At 57.0% G+C, this 20,991-nt stretch overlaps 1 protein-coding gene across 1 annotated transcript in view; it reads left to right on the plus strand.

The window, feature by feature from the left end:
- Positions 1-4,572: 4,572 nt before the first annotated feature.
- DNHD1 (dynein heavy chain domain 1) overlaps positions 4,573-20,991 on the plus strand; it is an 86,534-nt gene continuing 70,115 nt past the window's right edge. Inside the window, exons 1-17 of the mRNA XM_054974593.1 lie at positions 4,573-5,496; positions 5,582-5,776; positions 6,182-6,385; positions 6,511-6,621; positions 6,721-6,877; positions 7,810-8,061; positions 8,187-8,330; positions 8,474-8,564; positions 8,675-8,934; positions 9,751-9,994; positions 10,084-10,241; positions 14,569-14,694; positions 15,547-15,823; positions 15,999-16,126; positions 17,112-17,310; positions 17,483-17,574; positions 17,684-17,897. Of these exons, the coding sequence (XP_054830568.1) occupies positions 4,697-5,496; positions 5,582-5,776; positions 6,182-6,385; positions 6,511-6,621; positions 6,721-6,877; positions 7,810-8,061; positions 8,187-8,330; positions 8,474-8,564; positions 8,675-8,934; positions 9,751-9,994; positions 10,084-10,241; positions 14,569-14,694; positions 15,547-15,823; positions 15,999-16,126; positions 17,112-17,310; positions 17,483-17,574; positions 17,684-17,897 (3,652 nt within the window). The 5' untranslated portion in view covers positions 4,573-4,696. The remainder of the gene's footprint in view (positions 5,497-5,581; positions 5,777-6,181; positions 6,386-6,510; positions 6,622-6,720; positions 6,878-7,809; positions 8,062-8,186; positions 8,331-8,473; positions 8,565-8,674; positions 8,935-9,750; positions 9,995-10,083; positions 10,242-14,568; positions 14,695-15,546; positions 15,824-15,998; positions 16,127-17,111; positions 17,311-17,482; positions 17,575-17,683; positions 17,898-20,991) is intronic.

Raw genomic sequence — 20,991 nt, forward strand, 5'->3', positions numbered from 1 at the left:
GCTGTGAGGTAAACAGGCTCCTTTACTCCAGAGCAGGGCTGGCCAGACTTGCTTAATGTAAGAGCTACATAGAATAAATGTCAGGTGTGTGAGAGCCACAGGACGTGATGCACTGAAGTGACTTCAGATGAAGAGGCGGGTTTGGGGGGAATGTCCTGCAAGTGACATCACAGGAAGGGATGGGGTTTTGGTGCAGTATGCTGGAAGTGACATCATCGGAAAGGGTGGAGCTGGGGAAGCGCCATCACCTGACCTTTGACTTGGAAGTGACATCACAAAAGTGACCCCCAAAGTCCTCAGGTATTTTCTGAGTCAGACCTGGCAACCCCAACATTTTTATTGAAAATACAAAAGACATAGAAAGAAAGATGCAAGGAAGGAGAAAAAAAGAAAAAGGGAAGGAAAGATGGGAAGAAAGAAGGAAAGGGAGGGAAATAAACTAAACTAAATATGTACGGCCACGGCAATACTCGGAGACCTCCAGGGGCCACACAATATGTCTAGAAGAGCCACATGTGGCTCCCGAGCCACAGTTTGCCCGCCCCTGTTCTAGAGAATACACGCATTTTTCTTAAACAGAAATAGAGTTTCAGAACAGTTTTTAGGTATAGTGATTTTAATTTATGTACAGACTAGAAACAAAGCCCGTTGTGCAAATAAATACAACGGGCTCTAGAAAGCTGGGGCTGGGGGGGGGGGTCTGGGAAGTGCTGGCAGGCAGGTAGGGGGGTCTGGGAAGGTCTGGCTGGTAGGCGAGTGGGGGTCTGGGAAGGCTGACAGGTAGGTGGGGGGTCTGGAAAAGTGGCTAGTAGGCAGGGGTCTGAGAAGGGCTGAGAGGCAAGAGGGGATTGAGGAGGGCTGGCAGGTGGGGCAAGGGGGGTTGGGGAGGGCTGAGAGGCAGGAGAGGTCTGGGGAGAGCTGGCAGGTATGGGGGGTCTGGAAAGGGCTGGCAGGTAGGCAGGGGGGTCTGGGAAGGGCTGGCAGGTAGTCAGGAGGTCTGGGAAGGGCTGGCTGGCAGGCAGGAGGCAGGGATCGGGGCCAGGGCAGCAGGTGCATCGCTCTCGTCCAGTTGCCCTGGCTCCACCGACAGCTGCACAACAGGGCCCAAAGCGACATGCCCGCCCCCCTGCAAGCCCCACTGGAGCTGGGGCACCCCACTCTCGGCAGAGCTGGGGCAACTGGATGACAGCGACGTGCCCGCCGCCCTGCAAACCCCGCTGGAGCCGAGAACGGCGCGCGCCCCGGCTCCAGTGGGGCTCGCAGGGCGGAAAGGACGTCACTTTCATCACGTTGCCTGGGCTCCACCAGGCGCGTCACTCTTCCTGCACTGCCCTCCCCCTCCAAGTGGGCTTCATCACCCAGCGGCAGAGGACCGGGCAGGCTCGCCTGAGGCCGTCCGCCGCCAGCGGTGCCCTCTGGAGGCCGTGTTTGACCACTCACTTTTTATCCTGGTGCTCGCACAGGCGCACCAGGATAATTGAGTAGTTGGAAACCCGCTAACACAATTATGTTATAGGATATTCAAACATTTCTAAACTGACTCTGTCACAAAGACTTACTTTCTCCCCAGCTGCTGCTTAGGCGAACATCCACAAAGGAAAGAACCGCCAGAGTACAGCGTTTCATACCTTTCTCCAGAACCGAACTCTTTCCTTCACAGTCCCTCTCTGAAGGGGTAACCCCACCCCTGGCCAGTCGCAGCACGCCTTACTCACCCACCCAGCCCCCAGCCCCCTCTTACTTTAGAGGCTGCAAACACATTCCAAATCCAACTTTAATTAGCAGAAATAAAACGCACAAAAATATTTACATGGCAAAACATGACAATTATGTTGATGCCACAACATTTGTGTCGCACCAGGTCTCAGGTCCCGCTCAGATCCATGTCCAGATTTGCTGCATTTCTAGCCCACTGACGTGGCGGTGACCAGCTGCTCCTATGCACGGTCACTGAAGGGGTCGAGAGCACTTGTATCTAAGGTGTGACACAAGCACATCTTTGCCCAGTCACTGCAAGGGTAGTCAAAATCACCCAGTGTTACAACATACAACGCTGTTTCTAGCAGTGGCATGCAGGCACCTGTCCCTTACCTCTCTCTGGAAGGACCTCTTTGCCTCTGCAATCTGAGGTTAGACGGGTAGTAACCCAGGAAAGGGCCTTCTCGGTTATGGCACCAAAATTATGGAACTCCTCGGGATTTTTTTTTTGTCCTGTCACTGCCTTGTACCAGCCAGTGAAGACTTTTCAGTTTTGTCAGGGTAATTTCGTTCCTTCATTGTTCATGTTTTTATATGTTTTTAACTTTTTTCTATATATTTTTGTGTTTTTAATCATGTTTTAATGTTTTTATTTTCAGTCTTAGAGACCCTGTGTCCTTTTTGAGATACAGCAACCAGATTGGCACACAGTATTCCAAATAAGGCTGCTTTATATAGATATATGCAGGGGCATTATAATATTGGCAGTCTGATTTTCTGTTCATTTCTAAATAATTCCCAGTGTGAAGTTTGCCTTTTTCATTACTGCAGAACACAGTCAGCATTTCCATCCAGTGACTCCAAGGTGTCTTTCCCTGTCAATTTCAGCAAGTTCAGACTCCATCGTATATTTAAAGTTAGGATTTCTTGTCCCAGTGTGCATCACCTTATACTTACGTGCCTACACTGAACGTCGTTTGCCGTGTTGTCCACTCGCCCAGTTTAGAGAGATCCTCCAGGGGTTCTTCACAGCCATCCTGGTTCATTTGGTATTGGTTCACTTTTAACCCTTTCACCACAGCAGTGCAAAGTGTCCACGGCATCACCAGATGATCTAGATAAGAAATATGGAGCTGGGTTTCACCAGCATATTGATGAACCCTCTTCTGAAGCCACAAATGATTTCTCCTGTTGGCTTTTCATAGAGGGGTGTGTGTGTGTGTGTCGAGACTGAACGTTGTGTGATGGTCCCAGGTCCCACACGGGAGAAAGCTTGTCCCCCTACTTCCGAGTACTTCCCCCAAGGAAGGCTCAGGACCACTCCGAAGGACGTCCTTCAATCCCTGCGGCTACCTTTTTTGTTCACGTTCTCAGAGAACTCCGAGAGATTGGTGAGGCAGGACTTCCCTTTGCAGAGACCACGCAGACTCCCTCCACACTCCCTCCACAGGCGGCGCTCTTCCATTCACCTTTGACTGCAGTTTCTACCTGTTTGTTTGTTTATGTTATTTGTAGTCCGCCTTTTCCACCAAGGCTCCAGGCGGATTACACAGTATGAGTTAGTTCAGTCACTTTCAAGGACATTTCAGTAGGCAAGTAATGGGGGTCTATAAATGCAAATTTGCAAAGATTTAAAACCAGCAGAGATCCAATACAGAGTTAAAGAACTGCTGAAACACAGTGAAAGATCAGCATATTAAGCAACATAGCTTTACCCTGGGAGACTTGGGTGAGGGAACTGTTCCCCTTTGTACTCCTTTTTAAAAATTACTGCAGCGTTTGCTGCTCCCTAATTCTCTAGGGCAGAGGCTGGTTTTAGATAGACAACAATTTCACACTTGAGTTCCTTAAGGGCGGGGGCGGGGGGGCGCCATCTGGCCCCCAGACCCTTACGGGCAGTTAATTTGCTGCACCAAATTAGTTACGCCCGTCCTCAGAAGAGCCGCCCCGGCAGGGGGTCAGTTCTGAGCTTCCCCAGACCTGCTTTGCTGCTAATTCGGGGGGGAAGAGGCAGCCGAGCACGGAGGGCTGCAGCGTGGGTGGGGAAGTTTTGGTCCCACCCACAGGGGCAGGGCAGCCGTTTATTCCTCTGGACAAGTTTCAGGAAAAACACCCGGCAACTGAACATTGTTATAACACTACACTGCTGCGTACCGGGCTCGCTCGATTCCTAGCTTTTTTTTTTTTTGAAAAGCCAGGCTCGCCCTTTTCACTGGAGAGATGCAAGGGGAAAGACGTATCTCCGCTACAGCTTTAGGTTTAAAAAATGGTAGCTGGTCCCTCGCTGGACGGGCGTTCAGTTGCAGGCTGGGAAGGGCCTGGGCCCGGGAGCCCCCTGCCGCGCTGGCCCGCCTGGGAAGCGGCCGGGGAGCGGAGGGCCCCTCCGAGGCGGGCCGCTGCGGCTTCCAGCCCGCAGGCAGCCCCGAGGGCGCGCCCGGCCGTCGAGAGGCCGCGCCGGCGGTTGGGCCAGCCCTCGAGAGAGCGCGCGCGCCCGCGCGCCTGCCTGCCTCTGGCAACGGACGGCCGAGCGAGCGCCCTGCCCGTCGCCCTCCCGGCCCCGACAGCTCGATGGAGTCGCCGCCTGCCGCCGAGGGTGAGGCGCGGCCACGGGTGCCTCTGAGCCGGTGCAGAGTGCCGGCGGCTGCCCCCGGGGAGCACGGGGGGTGGGTGGGTGGGTGGGTAGCCCTACAGCCCCTTGGGGTCTCATCACAGGGGAGGTGTTCGGAAACGTTTCGAAAGTGAAATTGCCGCTCCGTCCCTCCCCTTGCTTGACTTCCGGGGCGCGGGGCCCCCTCGGCCGCCTCTGGGTCAACGCTGGGCTCCTTTTTCTGCCTCTGAGCAGGAGGGGCTGGAGAAGCTGGGCCCACACGCGCGCGCGCGCGCGCACCCCCCCCCCCCCGCAGACCAGCCCGATCCGCCCGTTGGGGCGTGCTCGGGAGGGGGCCCAGAAGGCCCGCAGCAGGTGCCCCTTCTGCCCTCTGCCAGGCGCCACGCCCCCATGCCATCTCCCGAGGGCCGCTTGCAGAAAGCCAGCAGTGCCCAGGCGCACTCTCGGCAAGGCCTGGCTCCGCTGTGGAGGGATGCATGGGGAGCCCCTCTGTCTCTCTTGGCAGGTAGCAGCAAGCCCCGGGGGCCGCCCCAGGTGGACCGCTCGTGGGCCTGGCCCGTCCGCCAGCGCCTCGCCACTCAGCTCCGGGAGACGGGCCACGCCGAGCCCCAGCAAGTGGACGAGCTAGTGGCCGAGCTGGTGGCCGTCTTCACCGCAGTGCTGCAGAAGAGCAGCCGCAGGGCCTGGAGGCGCCTGCTGGAGGCGCTGCGGCTGCTGGCCCCCTTCCGCCAGCTCCTGGCCGGCCGGGCGGAGGTGCTGCTCCACTTGGAGGGCCTCTACTACCAGTATCAGAGCAGCCAGGCCTTGGTCTCCGACCTGGATGTCCTGGGGGCCATTGGGCAGGCCTTCCCCCAGGACCGCTCTGTGTTGTGGGCTCCTCCGCGAGCTGCGTGCCCCCGAGGGCCTGCGCCCCCAGCTCGGCTGCTGCCCTCTGGCCCCGAGCCACTCTTTGCAGGCCTGCCCTGCCCTTTCACTTCCGAGTGGGTGCTGGAAGACGCCTCTGGCTGGCAGCAGCCGGCCCCCGTGTCCCTCCAGGAGCTGCAGCGATGCCTGGGCCCAGTGGGCAGTGCGGTCTCTCAGCAGGAGACCTCCCGGGCTGGCTGCCTGGGCCTCACGTCTCTGTCTTTAGCCACGGACCTGCCGGTGGAATACCCCTGTGCGGAGCCGGGACACGCAGCGGCGGCGGCAGTGTAAGGCCCTGGCGGGCAGGCGGGCCGGCCTGGGAATGCCCTTCCCTTCTGGGCCCTCCTGATTCTCTTTTCCACTCTGTGGCAGGCCGCCTTCAGAGCCCTGCCAAACAGCCCCCTTGGCCACGCCAGACCTCGTGCCTAAGAAGGCGGCAGCAGCAGCAGCGGGCGAGGGACAGGCCATGACCGGCCTACAGGCTGCGGAAGCCTTTGTCAAGAGCCGATATGCAGGCGGGCAAGTGCGATTCCTGTACCTGAATGTTGCCCCCAGCCGGCATTTCAGGTAGCTGCATCTTCTGCCCTGACAGCCGGATTTCATCCCCTGGTGCAGGCAGGCGCCCCCTCCCCGGTCCCCGGCGTGGTGCTTACATCCTCCAGTGCCTTTCCTGGCCTGAAACGGGGGGGGCCTCCCCATGAGTCTGCCCCTCTGGCCCTGTGCGGGCTCCCGTCATGTGCAGCACCTTCGGGACCCCCCCCCCTGCAGATGGCACCGGCAGAGGGGCGTGATGTCCCTTCCCAAGGAGGGGAGGCCTGGAACAGGAGGAGAAGGCAGAGCTGCCCTGTGCCTGCCCCAGCGAGCCAGTGAAGGGGCTCCACACGGGCCGGGGGTGGGTGGGCGTGAGCCACACGACTTCCCCATCTGCTAGCCTGCTTGGGCCTGACCTGATGCCGTGCCGCTTGCTTGCAGGCCCTATGACCTCGTGGCAGTTCCAAAGCGGCAGGTGAACCCCCAGCACTACATCTTCTCCCCCTTTGGGGTGCTGCACGTCCACCCGGAGGAGGGCTCGGAGGCCGTGTCGCTGGGCAGCTGGCACCGGGAAGCCGTGCTCTGGCAGCTGATGCAACACGTTCCCTTCTTCCGCCTCTTCCTGGTCCGCAAAGCCTTTGTCCGGTAAGGCACTGGGGGAAGCGCCAGGCCGGGGCTTGACTCGAGGCAGGGTGCCCTGCTTGGCTCATAGCCTGCCTGGTGGTACTGGGGGGGGGGCAGTCTCATAGGAGGGTCTTTACCGTCTGCAGCTGGTACTGCAATGTGAAACACCTTCAGTGCCTGAAACACCAGGAGATGCTCGGTTGCCAGTTGCTGCAGGCAGTGCCTCACTTTGGAGCAGCTTTGCTTCACATTTCCCGGTAAGGGTAAGGGCCACGGGAAGGGGGGTGCGTGTGTGCTCTGTGGCCATAAGCCTCTCGGGGGCAGCCCCACAGCCTGTTCTCTCCCCTCCCTTGCAGGCTCTTGCAGGAGTTGAAGACGGTCCATTGGCTGCCCCAAAACATCAACAGGTGCTGCAGCTTTGCCGAGTTCCAGTGGGGCCTGTCCCAGGAGAACAGCCGTGCCCGAGACCTGCTCCACAGGTTCCTCACCCTCTGCTCCTCCATCCTGGAGCTGGTACGAATGGCAGGGGCCAAGAAGCTCTCTCTGGGGGTGCAGGCGGGAGACACAAGGTCGCAGGCACACAGTTTTCCTGTCCCTCGTCGTGCTGCTTAGCCTTCGTAGGCTTTCGTATTCAAGGCGCGGCACGGCACGGCACGGCACGTGGGCCATCCTGCCTTAATCCCCCAACCTGCCTTGTAAGGCCAGCCAGGATTAGCACTCTCAAGTTGCTGGCGCAGGCCTTGCAGCCCGTCGCGTTGGGACGGGCGCTCCTGTTCTGTAGCCGAGCCCCTTAGCAATACCAGCTCCCATCTAGAACCATGGAGTCGGAAGGGGCCAACCCCCTGCCACCTTCCCTTCCTTCTAATCCCAAACGCCAGCCCTAAGAGCTCTAACACACAGGCCTGGGCTGCAGCCAGCTGCCTCCTGCCTTCTACTGCAGCCTGGAAGCGGTCCGTGAGGCCACAGCCATGAACTGCTTGTCCTGTGCTGCGCTTTCCCCACAGCTGATGTCGGGTGCAGAGAGGCGGAATGCGCTGCGCTCAGCAGTTCCCAGCAGGGAAGGTCCAGGGGCTGCGCTGTCAGGCTTTGGATCGGGTCGTTGGAGGGACTTTTAGAGCCTCCCTGATGTTGTCCTTGGTTAGCAGTGTACAAGCGTGGCACGAGGGAAGGCAAAGGGGCAGCGGATGCCGCAGGGTGCCACAGAGCCCCAGAGACGGAGAGCCTGCATTGCAGTTACAATTCTCTCTCTCTCTCGGCAGTTTCTGTGCATATGCAACCGTGTTTGCGCACCCTGGCCCCCTCCTCTCAACGTGGAGGGATGGGGGCCGCTGATGCCTGTTTGCGGTGGGAGCTCAAGGGTGTCTCCGGAAAGAAGCCACTGGGCGTGCTTCAGTGCCAGGTTCTTCAGCCTGACCTTAGTGGGTCCCATCTGTGGATGTGTGCAGGTGCGGGATGACACCTACCAGATGGCGCAAGGGCTGCAGACGCGGGTGCAAGGCCGAAAGCTGTACGTCTCCAAGGAGTCCTTGTACCAGCAGCGGCTGGATTTCGAGCAACTGCAGGGCCGCCTACAGGAGGCTGAGTCGTGGCTGCAAAAGCTGGGCTTCCTGGCACTCCTGGTGAACTTCCTCATCTGCCAGAATCTGGTCTCCGTTGTTCAGGAAGAGGCCACCACCTTTGTCAGCCACACCATGAAGGTTCTGAGCCCCAGGAAGCAGAGGGGCCTCGTCTCCCCTCCCCCTCCCCCCCTCCCTCCCCATGGCTCCGGCTTTAGCCTCCGGGAGTCACTTGCTCACTCTGCCTCCTCTTCTCCCCCCTGCAGGCGGATGGCACCCAGCGGAAGGCCGTCATCCAAGTAGAGGTTGTGTTCAGCCCGGAAGACCAGCTGGCCCTCTTTCCCTCCAGCAGGGAGCTGGAGGAGTGCCTCTCCGGGGCCCTGGACAGGGTGGTGGAGTCTGTCCTGCTGGTGGGTCCCGCTTTCCCCTCTCCGGGGAGGAGGCTTGCCCAGGCCTTGCATGGGCGGGGGCAGAGGGAGGGAGGGAGGGAGGGAGGGAGGGGGCAGCAGGCGGCCTTGGGGAGATCCTGCAGAGGGCTTGCCGTTCTCTTCAGGTGACGCTCATCAATAGCGAGGCGCCAGGAGCTCGGGAGGAGCTGCCTCAGGCTGCACTTGAACATGAGGAAGATCAAGCACAGCCGAGTGGTGAGCCACACGTGGGGAGTCCAAGCCTGGGTAGAGGGCCCCCCTCCCCCCTCCCCCCCCGTGCCCCCCCCCTCGGGCCTCTTGCATGTATTTGGACCTCTCCCTTGCAGCCCTCCTGGGACCAGGCGGAGCGGGCAGTGCTGGCCAGCGCTCTTCTGAGCGACTCCAGGGGCCACCTCTGAAGGAGCAGTCTGGGGAGGATCCGCAGCTGGTCCACCACCTGGACCGGAAGGCGGTCAGCGGCCTGGAGGTGGTTGGCCACCGGCTGCGGGGTCAGTATCCCTTGCTGTCCCGAGAGCAACTGGAGAAGGATCTGGGGTCCGACAGCGTCATCCAGAAGGTGCGGGCCCAGCTGCAGGCCCTGCTGGCGGTGAGAGCGGGAGCCTGGAGCCCACGCCTGTGTCCCGGTGCGGAGGAGGTCCTTGGGGAGGGGCTGTGGCTTGTGGGTTGGGCATCTGCCTGGCGGTCCGTGGTGTCTCCTGTGATCAGAATTCGATAGGGGGAGATGATGCGGAAGACCCTTTCCCACCTCAGCTCCTGGGAAGTCCCTGCCTGCTGGAGGGCTCAGTGCTGACCTCGGCAGAAGCCTTGCCTGTTGAAAGGCGGTTCAGCATCGAGGGCCCTCGTCCCTTTCCGGCAGAAGGGCTGCCGCCGCTTCTCCCTGGCCTGCCTGCTCTTCTCGGCAGCTGCTGGAGGGGGTGGGGGCTTTCTGCAGGCACAGCCTGTGCTCGGCCACTGACACCCCCCCCCCAGCCTCTCAGAAGAATGGCTTTTGCAGCACTTCCTGCGAGCGCTCCCCCCCCCCCACCCCCTGCACATCAGGCCAGGAGCATAAGCAGGGGTCAGAGCCACGGCCTGCGCAGCTCAGCGTCCTGTCTCCCACAGTGGCCAGCAAAGAGGGCAGGGGCCGAGGCCTTCCCCGGTGCTACCTCCTTGCTCTGGGGCTCAGATTGCAGCCTCTGCCTCCCTGGGGCGGTGGGGTGTTTTTCATGCAAGCAGAAAATGCTAGGGAGGAATAAGGCCTGGCAGGTCCTCAGAGGAGCTGGTCCCCTTCTTGCTTGCTTGCTCTGAAGAGGTCTTGCCTGTTCATGGCCGTGAGCTGTGAGCAAGGGCCCTTCCCCTAGCAGGGGGCAAAAGGGCTTTGAGGTTGGAGGAACTCCCTTTGGTGCTCTTCCCGTCCCTGCAGGCCGCGCTCTTGGAGACCAAGCACCTGTGCCGGACATACTCCTGGCTGGCCGAGATCTACCACTTTATTCACAGCTGGGATGCCAGCCAGCTGGAGGACATGAAGGGCTGGCCCTGCGAGGACTACGTGAGCCAAATCCTCAAGCTGCGGGCGTGGGCGAGCCGGGTCAAGCAAGTGCCACCGTCTATCATCACATCCAATCGCCTCCTCTTTGTGGACTGCTCTGGCATTCACCAGGACATCCGTAGGTGGCCCAGGAGAGGAGGGCTGTGGCGGAGGCCCCCTTGCCTGCCTCTGTGCTCACAGGGTGGGGGGCTCCCTCTGTCCTCACAGTTCCGCGGCTGGCATCCATCAACGGGGACATCCTGGCTCTCTTGCTGGCAGAGACCACGCAGCGGAGCGAACTTTTAATTGCGGAGTTGTCGGGCGTTCTGCAGATCTACCAGAATGTCAGCAGCAACATTTTCACCATTGCCAAGTGCTCCCAGAAGGTACCCCCCCTCAAGGAAGATGCTGTGTGGTACCCCAGGGGCCAAGGCCTTGGGATTCAGTCCCCAACACATGGAGAGCCACATCTGCAGCGACCAGCAACCAAAACAGCCTCCTGCCTACCGTGTGCCCTGTGCACAGCCCCGTCAAGCACACACGTACAGCGGTGAAGGCAAAGCTATTAAATAGATTTCTGTAGCCTTTTAAATTTCCAGAGGACCTCTGAGCATGCACGCTGCTCCCCACGGCTGAACCTGGTCCAGCCCTTGTGGGTCTGGAGTGAGAGGAAGGGCTTGCGGGTCAGGCTCAGGACACAACAGGGCATGCAGGCTTTTGTGCTCTCCAGAGCTCTTTATTGGACTGTTTTTATGGTGTAGTGGCTGGAGTGGCATAGTGCCAGGGTTGATTCCCCACCCTGCCATGGAAGCTCAACTTGGACACGTCATGCACTCTCAGCCTAATCTACCTCACAAGGTTGTTGTGAGGGGGAAAAATGGAGGAGAGAATGATGTAAAATAATTTGGATTATATTTTGGTTAAATTTATTTATTTATGTTATTGATAGTCCAACTTTCTCACTGAGACTCAAGTGTGTGTGTGTGTTATATGCTGTCAGGTCGCCTCTGACCTATGGTGACCCTATGAAGGAAAGACCTCCAAAACGTCCTATTATTAGAGCCAGTTTGATGTAGCGGTTAAGAGCGCAGGACTGTAATCTGGAGATCCGGGTTTGATTCCCCACTGCTCCACTTGAAGCCAGCTGGGTGGCCTTGGGTCGGTCACAGCTCTTTCAGAGCTCTCTCAGCCCCACCCACCTCACAGGTGATTATTGTTGTGGGGATAATAATAGCACACTTTCTAAACTGCTCTGAATGGGTGTTAACTTGTCCTGAAAGGTGGTATATAAATTTTATCTTCTCATGATGTGACCAAAGTACAATAGCCTTAGTCTTGTCATTTTAGTTTCTAAGGAGAATTCAGGCTTGATTTGATCTAGAACCCACTTATTTGTCTTTTTGGCTGTCCATGGTATCCGCAGAACTCTCCTCCGACACCCCATTTCAAATGAATCCATCTTCTTTCTTTACCGTCCAGCTTTCACATCCATACATGGCAATGGGGAATACCATAGTTTGGATTATCTTGATCTTGGTTCCCAGAGAGACATCTTTATCTTTGAGGATCTTCTCTAGTTCCCTCACAGCTGCTCTTCCAAGTCTCAATCTTCTGATTTCTTCATTGCCGTCTCCCTGTTGGTTGATGATTGAGCCAAGGATTAGGAAATCTTGGACAACTTCAATTTCCTCATTGTCAACTTTAAAATTGTGTAACTCCTCGGTAGTCATTACTTTTGTCTTTTTTATGTTTAGCTGTAATCCTTCTTTGGCGCTTTCTCCTTTAACCTTCACCAGTAGTTGTTTCAAGTCTCCACTATTTTCTGTTAGTAATGTGGTGTCATCTGCATATCTCAAATTGTTAGTGTTCCTTCCACCCAGTTTTCACGCCACCTTCTTCTAGATCTAATCCATCTTTCCTTATGATATGCTCTGCATAGAGGTTGAACAGGTAGGGAGATGATATGCATCCTTGTCTAGACACCCTTGTCAGTTGGAAACCATTCTGTTTCCCCATATTCTGTCCTGACAGTGGCCTCTTGTCCAGAGCACAGGTTGCGCATCAAAACAATCAGATGCTGTGGCACCCCCACTTCTTTTAAGACTCTCCATAGCTTTTCATGATTCACACACGGTCAAAAGCTTTGCTGTAATCTGTAAAACACTGGCTGATTTTCTTCTGAAATTCCCTGGTATGTGCCATTAGCCATCGTAAATTTGCAATGTGATCTCTGGTGCCTCTTCCTTTCCTGAATCCAGCTTGAACATCTGGCATTTCTCGTTCCATAAGTGGTAAGAGTCTTTGCTGTAGAATTCTGAGCATCACTTTGCTTGCAAGGGAAATTAGCATGATACCCTGGGAGCACGGGGCTACTGGAGACTATTGGATGGGGTTGTCCCTTGGGGTGCTCTCTTGCCCTCAGGGCAGAATCCGGAAATGTGGTTTACTTCAGAGCTGGGTGACTTACAGAGAGTTAGGAGCCACCTGGAGTGGTTGAGGCGGGCACAGAATGGAGCTGATGGGGAAGGGTTAGGGTGAGGTGTACTTCACTGTTGCCCTGACCAGCGTCGCCCAGGGGAGCCTGACCTCGTCAGATCTCAGAGGCTAGGCAGGGTTGGCCGTGGTTAGTCACTGGATGGGAGACCTCCAAAGGAAAACCAGGGTTGCAGAGGCAGGCGATGGCAAGCCACCTCTGTGGGTCTTTTGCTGTGAAAACCCCACCAGGGGGAGCCATAAGTCAGCTATGACTTGAGGGCACAATTTCATTTATTTTTCACTTCATTGTCACCCTCTTATCTGTTTAGGGTGTTTAATCAGTTGCTGAGTTTTAGGTCTGAATCCATAAAATCTTAAGAACTGGCAATTAGTAGGGAGACTTGTGCAAAGTTTTTTGCATACAAAATTTCTCAGATTATCTCGGATTCGGACACTGTTGTAATATGCTTCAGGCAGTAGAAGCGTCTAGGGCTCTCTTTTGACCACCGATGGATCACTTTGACTCAGCCACTGCAAGAGATACCAACAAGATCTGGGGGGCTGTGAAAGCCATTCTTGGACTCGTGACCCTGCCCATCCTGATACAGATACGGTGTCAGGAGCAGACCAGTGAGCTCCAATATAATAATAGAATCATAGGGTGGGAAGGGACCTCTAGGGTCATCTAGTCCAAACCCCTGCACAATGCAGGGAATTCACAGCTATCCTCCCCCCCCCCCCACACACACACCCAGTGACCCCTGCTCCATGCCCAGAAAATGGCAAAACACCATCAGGATCCCTAGCCAAACCAGCCTGGGGGAAATGGCTACCTGACCCCAAAGTGGCGATCGGCACTACCCTGGGCATGTAAGAAGGGGCCACGAGAACTAAGCACTGATGTACCCCTTCCTGCCCTCCCTCTCACGACCTGCCCAGGTTCACAGAATCAGCATTGCTGTCAGGTGGCCATCTAGCCTCTGCTTAAAAAGCTCCAAAGAAGGAGAGCCCACCACCTCCCGAGGAAGCCTGTTCCACTGAGGGACTGTCGGAAGTTCTTCCTAATGTTTAGCCGAAAACTTTTGATTTAATTTCAACCTGTTCTGTTCTGATCTTCTGGGTAAGCGGAAAACAACTCCGCGCCATCCTCTATATTGCAGCCCTTCAAGTACTTGAAGATGGTTCTCCTATCGCCTCTCAGCCGTCTCCTCTCCAGGCTAAACATTCCGAGCTCCTTCAACCTTTCCTCATAGGACTTGGTCTCCAGCCCCCCCCATCTTCCTTGCCCTCCTCTGGACACTTTCCAGCTTTTCTATATCCTTCTTAAATTGTGATGCCCCAAACTGAACACAATACTCCATGTGAGGTCTAACCAGAGCAGAGTAGAGCGATACCATCACGTCTCGTGATCTGGACACGATGCTTCTGTTGCTACAGCCCACAATTGTGTTTGTAATAACGACAACTGTGCTTGTACACTGCTCTTCTAAACAAATTAGTGCCTCACCCAGAGTGATGTTAGTGTTGTTATTATCCCCACAATACATCTGGGGAGCTGGGCTGAGAGGAGGGGCTCACCCAAGGCCACCTATTGAGCTCATGGCAGTAGAGGGCATCGAAGCAGCAGTGTGCTAATTTGCAGCCACTGTAGCATTCTAACGCCATTATTGACACAGTGTTTTTCCTCAGCCGCCGAAGAAGGCGCTACTTGTATATTTCCTGAGAAGTCGCCACTGGAGAAGAACGTTGGGGCCGGTGCTTGTCCGCTGCCTAATGGGCCCTTTCTGGGGAGGGCAGTAGGGAGGGGGTGGCAGAGCAGCTCCGAGTCTCCCTGCTCCAGACCTTTATCAGTTGGGCTTCAGGCCGGGCTGTGGGTCGGAGGCAACGTGGTGGCATTCGTTGTTGATCTCCCTTTGAATGTGGACAAGGGCTGTGCTTTGTTGCTGTTGCTGGAGGTGGTGGACGTGCCGTCCTGCTGAGACATCTGGGGATAGCAGGAGCTATCAAGGGATGTGCTCTGGAGTGGTTTAAATTGTCCCTTGTGGGCTCGACTCAGAAGGCTGGTTGTGCAGGAGACCAGTTGTCAGTCGTTTTGTGTCTCCCATGCTGTCCCAGTCATTATGCAAAGCCCCTTGGGAGTACTGGTGCCCAGTGGAACACAGTCCCTCCTGTGCTGGCCAGACCCACACGCTCAAGGGCCTGACCCACTGAGAATGGGTTGTGCTTGCTTCTCTGCAGCTCGATCAGTACCAAGGACAGCTGGCTGAGCTGCAGGAGGCTGTGGAGTACGTGCGAGCCCTCAACGAGGTCATCCAGCAGTGCTTCCGCCCACTCAACCCCAGTGAAGAAAGCCTGGAGAACCTGGTGAGGGCCCTGCGCTGGGCAGGGCAGGGGGGGGGCTTCCTCTGGCCTCCTCTGCTCCATACCAAAGGCTTGGGTGCCGCCAAGAGAAAGAGGAATGGCCTCTGAGGAGGCCTGGTGGGTTTGGGGAAGCAGAGAGTTCCTAGTGAGCATTTGTGGGGAGCGGAAGACGAAGGCCTTGTCCAGAGCGTGCCTTTTGGTTCTGCAAGGCGATCCTCATTCTTGGCCCGGGGGATGGCACAGAGAGGGACAAAGGCCAAGGCCCTGCACTGCCCCCCCCCTTTACACTCTGGTGGTAAATTGGCTCTGTGGAGCAGACAAGGGCATCTCCACATGGCCCGCTCCTTCTTTTCAATGCCAGCCTAATCCGGTTGGCCTGTCCAGCCTGGCCCTCGGTGGCGGGCACAGGGGGTTGCATGATGGCCACTGAGCATGAAGCTGGCTTTGGGAGGGGGAGAATGGACGGTTACAGGCGCTGCCTGGCTCTGACCTGTTCAGTCTGTCAGCTCCAGGTGTGGGGCCAGGAGACCTGGCCAGGTGAGAGCCCTGAGTCTGAGCCGGCCCCTTCCCCAGCGCGCCTGGGGCCAGGGCAGCTGGTCGGAGCAAGGCCCCCCAGACTGCTGACTGCTCCGGACCCAGGAAGTGGCTTGTAAGCCCCAGCTTTCTCAGAGGCCGATGGCTTTGTGGTTGCCTGCTGGGATCGTGTGCAGGCCAGGAGGGGGTGCCGACAGATGCTGGCTGTGGGGTGCAGCTTGTTAGATCCTGTGCGAAGTCTCCCTCCCTCTGCGGTTGAAGCATTCACACATGCAGCACGAGGGTGGCACGGGCAGCTGAGCCCCAGGTGTTGCATTGCAGCTCCTGGACACCTGGGACGCCTTTGTGTACCAGCAGCGGGAGGTCTCTGACTTCATTGTCTCCCGGCGCCTGAGCATCATTGCAGAGCTTAGCAGCTCCCTCCAGAAAGCCACGTGGGAGCTCCAGGAGGTGCTGGCCACAGTCACGGTGGGCCGTTTCCGGGACCCCTTCCAACACCCTCGCGCCATGGAGGAGGAACTGTACAGACTCCTCCACCACTTCCAGGCCACAGTGGTGCGCATTGCCGAGCTCTGCCGCTCCCAGCGGATCATGACAGGTGAGAGGAGAGAGAAGGGGGTGCGTGCGTGCGTGCGTGCTTGCGTGTGTGTGTGCGTGCGCGCACAAGGCTGGTCTGGTCTGGCCGTGGCCCCCCCCCGCCCCCCCCGGATCGTCATGCCCCCGGCACCTCCAGGAGGGCGTGCCAGTGACGCCGGGGCTGCCTGCCTCCGCAGGAGAGTGCATGGACGTCTCCTTCATCACTGGGAGCCAGGGCACCATTGAGGTTCATGCGCGCATCTGGCAGCTGTTCCGCATTGTGTCCGAGCAGATCACAGAGTGGAAGTGCCTGGCTTTTGTCAAGGTACTAGTTTGGGGGGGGGGTGGGGGGGCTTTCGACCCTCCCTCCATTGGACTGGGTGGTGCAGCCACATTTGAAACACGGAGCACCCCTCTCCGAAAGAGTGCCGTGACCCCAGAAAAGATGCAGAAAGGAGCAGTTGGCTCCTTCCAGGGAGCTTGAAGCCGGCTGGGCGGCCTTGGGTCAGCCACAGCTCTTCCAGAGCTCTCTCAGCCCCGCCCACCTCACAGGGTGGTGGTGGTTGTGGGCACAATAATGGCATATGGTTGTTGTGGGTTTTCCGGGCTGTATTGCCGTGGTCTTGGCATTGTAGTTCCTGACGTTTCGCCAGCAGCTGTGGCTGGCATCTTCAGAGGTGTAGCACCGAAAGACAGAGATCTCTCAGTGTCACAGTGTGGAAAAGATGTAGGTCATTTGTGGAAAAGATGTAGGTCATACACCTCTGAAGATGCCAGCCACAGCTGCTGGCGAAACGTCAGGAACTACAATGCCAAGACCACGGCAATACAGCCCGGAAAACCCACAACAACCATCGTTCTCCAGCCGTGAAAGCCTTCGACAATACAATAATGGCATACTTTGTAAACCGCTCTGAGAGGGTGTTAAGTTGTCCTGAAGCGCGGTACGTAAATCGAATGTTGTTATTATTATTATATTGTCCCTGACATGCAGGCCTTCTGGAGCCCCTGGCTGGGCAATGGTGGGGAAAAGAGGTTGCCCTGGACAGACTGCTGTTCTGATCGGCACCTCTGCTGTGCTTGTGTTCGCAAGGGCAGTATTCCGCCGCCGCCGCCCCCCCCCCCGCCCCCGCAGTGGTCCTTGGCCCCCTGCTCCCCTTTGCTTGCCACTGCTGCCCTCCTTCCATGGGCTCATCCTTGGGCCCCCTCCTCCCCATCGCTTCACACGGAGTCAGGGCAGCTGCCGCGGAGTGGAGAGAGGCGGGCTGCCCCTCCCAGTGACCCAGGCCCCTGGGCCCCTTTGCTGGCAGTTCAGCGCTGCTCTGGCTGTTGAGAAGATGGATGAGTGGCTCAGCGAGGCGATCCGCATCGAGGGCAGCCTGCCCACCGGCCACCCTGTCCTGCAGGCCTGCGTGCGAGCCATCAAGAACCTGCAGAAGTACATGCCCTTGCTGCTGAAACTCGGCAGCCATTTCCTGAAGGTTGGCTGCTGGAAGGAGATCTTCGCTGGTGAGGCCCCTGGGCAGGGAGGGGCCGCCTCGCCCCAGGGATTCTCGGGCTGCTCCCTTCCCTCTGCCAAGGCTTGGTGAGCGGGCAGAGCAGGCGGGGAGGCAGAAGCCGTCTTGGAGCGGAGGCCCAGGCCTGCTTCGCCAGCTGATGCCTGTAGCCGGCTCTCTCCCAGCCATAGGTTCCAAGAGCCCTGTGAACATGCAGTTCTCCCTGGGGCAGCTCCTTGCGCATCCCCTGTTGGAGCACAGCGAGTCCATCTTGCGGGTGAGTGGCGTGCCTCGGTGGGTGGGGCAGGCTGCCCAGCAGCGGGGTCACGCGGCTCCCTGTGGTGCCTGCCCCAGCTCATCCGCTCAGGAGGCAACTGCGTCCCCAGATCTACGCCTGTGAGAAGGGCCGCTATCGCTCCCGGGACACCCTGAACCGCCTGCAGCGACTCTGGACGGAGAAGCAGTTTCGCCTCGTCAATTTTATCCTCAACGTGCCCTATCAGCCACAGTGCGACCGCCACCGCCGTCTGGCTGGCGGCCGCCAGCGCCCTGCCAAGCTTGAATACATCTCCAAGGACAGCGGCACCTACGTATTGTCAGGTGAGGTCCTGAAAGGGTCTCAGATTTGCAGGGGAGGGGGGAGCTTTTGCCTGTTTCTTGCAGAGGGGCTACCAGGATGGGGGCACTGGCTCTTGTGCTGACCCCCCAAAAGCCGGGTGGGGGGGGTGAGCAAAGAGGTTCCTGGGGGGCGTGCCTGCTGGCGTGGTTCTGAGCCTCCAATGTGGCACTGTCGCCTTGGGTTGGGCGTCTGACGCGCTTTGACTGCATCCTCTTACACTGGGTGATGCACCTGGAGTCTCGGAGAGAAAGGCAGGCTGTCAACAGAAGAAGGGCAGGGCAGAGCCCTCGCTGTGTTAGTCCACTGCAGCAAAATTAAATAAAAATGTGGTGGAACCTTAACAGACTAATAACGTTCATTTCAATAATGAAACAACTTTAAGGTGCCACTGGACTTTTATTTTATTTCCCTTAAAGTAGCCATTTCTGCTTTAAGTTTGGGGCAGGTGTCTGTTTTCAAACGATACAATCTACAAAAGTGGGTATGGTAGAATTTTATAAAATCGGGAGCCCAGCATCTCCGTGTGAAGTCTGGTGTGACGTGGTGTGAGGTTCAAGAGTTCCTTGCTCTTCTCTGTGTCCAACTAGAGAATCTTTACTCTCAGTTATCTTGTGGTAAAAATTGCCCCCCCCCCTCGGTCTTTGTTCTGCCCAAACTCCCAGGCTGTGTTGGGGAGGGCAGGGGGCAGCCCTTGTGTAGCAGGAACGTGGCTTAGATCACAAAATGCTCTCGGCATAGATGCATATTCTCTTGAGCTGTGTATGAACTTCAAGGTAGTTTGTCAACAGGTTATATAATACACTGCTATTCCTTTTATCTTTGACAACCAATTAAAAGTAGTGGACAGTGGGACATACACGGTTCGATCATTACTAGCATGGAGCAGTGATAACAAGGGACAGAGGGTGGCGCTCGGGGGAGATCTGTCGCCCCGTCACCCTTTGGTGTGCGGGGTTCCGCAAGGGGCGATACTCTCCCCGATGTTATTTAACATCTACATGCGCCCCCTCGCCCAGTTGGTGCGGAGGTTTGGGCTGGGCTGTCATCAATACGCGGATGACACCCAGCTTTTCCTGTTGATGGACGGACGGCCATACACGGCCCCAGACAATCTGCCCAGAGCTCTGGAGGCTGTGACGGCATGGTTGAAACAGAGCAGGCTGAAACTGAACCCGGTGAAGATGGAGGTCCTGCAGCTGGGACGGGGGGCTGCCAGACGGTGGGATCCAGCTCCCTGCCCTGGATGGGACACCACTGGCAACTTTGCCAGTGGTGAAGAGTCGGGGCGTGCTCCTGGATGCTGCCCTGTCGATGGAGGCCCAGGTCACGGCGGTTGCCAAGTCTGCATTTTCCCATCTCCGTCAGATCAGGTAACTTGTCCCTTACCTGACGCCCCAGGACCTGGCTACAGTGACCCATGCAACGGTCACCTCCAGGCTAGATTACTGTAACTTGCTCTATGTCACGGGCTGGGCCAGCCCAAGCAGGGTGGTTCGAGTCCAAACCTTAAGGCCAAAGTCAAAGGGGAGTTCCAAGAGCGAAAGCCAAGTCAAACCGGTGGTCAGAGCACGAGATAACACACCAGGAGTGAGTCCAGAGTCCAAGAGCGAGGTCAGGCACAGTCCAAGGTCAGTCACCGATAGCGCCAGGTCCAAAAGCAGGCACGGGCAAGGTTCACGGAACACAGAGTGGTTGCAGGCAGTAGACACGTTGCTTCCATGCCTGGCAGTTCCTCCAGACTGGCTCTTATAGCCAGGCATGGATTCCAGCTAGCTGCTGGGGCTCCATCCTGACGCTACTCATCATCACTCTCCAGCAGCTGGCGTTGGCTCAAGAGGCGAGCACTGCGCCGTCTCTCCTGCAGTTACAGTCTCTGGCGCTGGCTGTGGCGTTCGTTGGGCATGGGTGAACCTGGGGGGGTGGGTGGAAGGCCCTGGCTGAGCTTCCCCTGTGGAAGTTCCTGGCTGAGCTTCCCCCGTGGTATTGGGGCTAGCGGGCGCTGGTGTCTCAGCTGCTGGCTGCAAGCTCTGATCAGCCAGCAGCTGTTGCTCCTGATTGCTGGCTTCTGCTGAATTAGGGCTAGGGCTGGCTACACAGGGCTCCTCTCCTCCTGAGGAGTCCTGGCTGGCTACATGAGGCTCCTCTCCTCCAGAGGAGACCTCGCTCTCAGACTGGGCCACGACACTCTACGCTGGGCTACCCCTCGGCCTGATCCGGAAACTACAACTGGTCCAGAATGCAGCGGCGCGGGTCCTGACTGGTATACCTTACCAGTCACACATCACACCTGTCCTGTGCCAGCTGCACTGGCTTCCAGTTGAATTCCGAATCAGGTTCAAGGTATTGGTTCTTACCTTTAAAGCCCTGAGCGGGTTGGGACCGGCATATCTTCAGGACCGCCTCTCCCTGTATGTTACTGGTGGTCCCCGGCCCTAAGGAAGCCCACCTCGCTTCAACCAGGGCCAGGGCCTTTTCAGTCCTGGCCCCAGCCTGGTGGAACGCTCTGTCATTGGAGACCCGGACCCAGCGGGACATATTATCATTCCGCCGGGCCTGTAAGACAGAGCTGTTCCGCCAGGCGTTTGGTGGTTGAAGGGGGCGGTGCCATGTCGGACTCCCACTTTTTGGGTGGGGGTTCTCCCCACCATTGCACCTTAATGTATTTGGTTAATTTATTGTTTATTGTATGTTGATTTTAGAATTATTGTTTTCTTGTTTTTCTTGATTTTAACTGCTGTTCACCACCCAGAGCCCCTGAGGATGGGCGGTTTATACATCGAAATAATAAATAAATAATAAAACCTGCTCACTTAACTTCCTGTCAGCTTTTAAAGAGTTACGCAGCTCCTCTTGCGTCCGCTTCAGAGCATCACTCAGGATTTGGGAGACTCTGACATGATGAAAAACTGAAGATCAGCTCAATCTAAAACTAGTCCTAATTTTATATTGTAGGCACATGTGACTGATCTTAGAGATGTTTTTATAGGTAGCACATGCAGTATAAAAAATGCCTCCCAAATAAGAAGTGAGAGTTTTGACAAAAGAAACCATGTGCAGAAGATTGAGGAGAGAAAT

This window comes from Eublepharis macularius, chromosome 3 (genome assembly GCF_028583425.1).
Source record: "Eublepharis macularius isolate TG4126 chromosome 3, MPM_Emac_v1.0, whole genome shotgun sequence".
Lineage (NCBI taxonomy): Eukaryota > Metazoa > Chordata > Lepidosauria > Squamata > Eublepharidae > Eublepharis > Eublepharis macularius.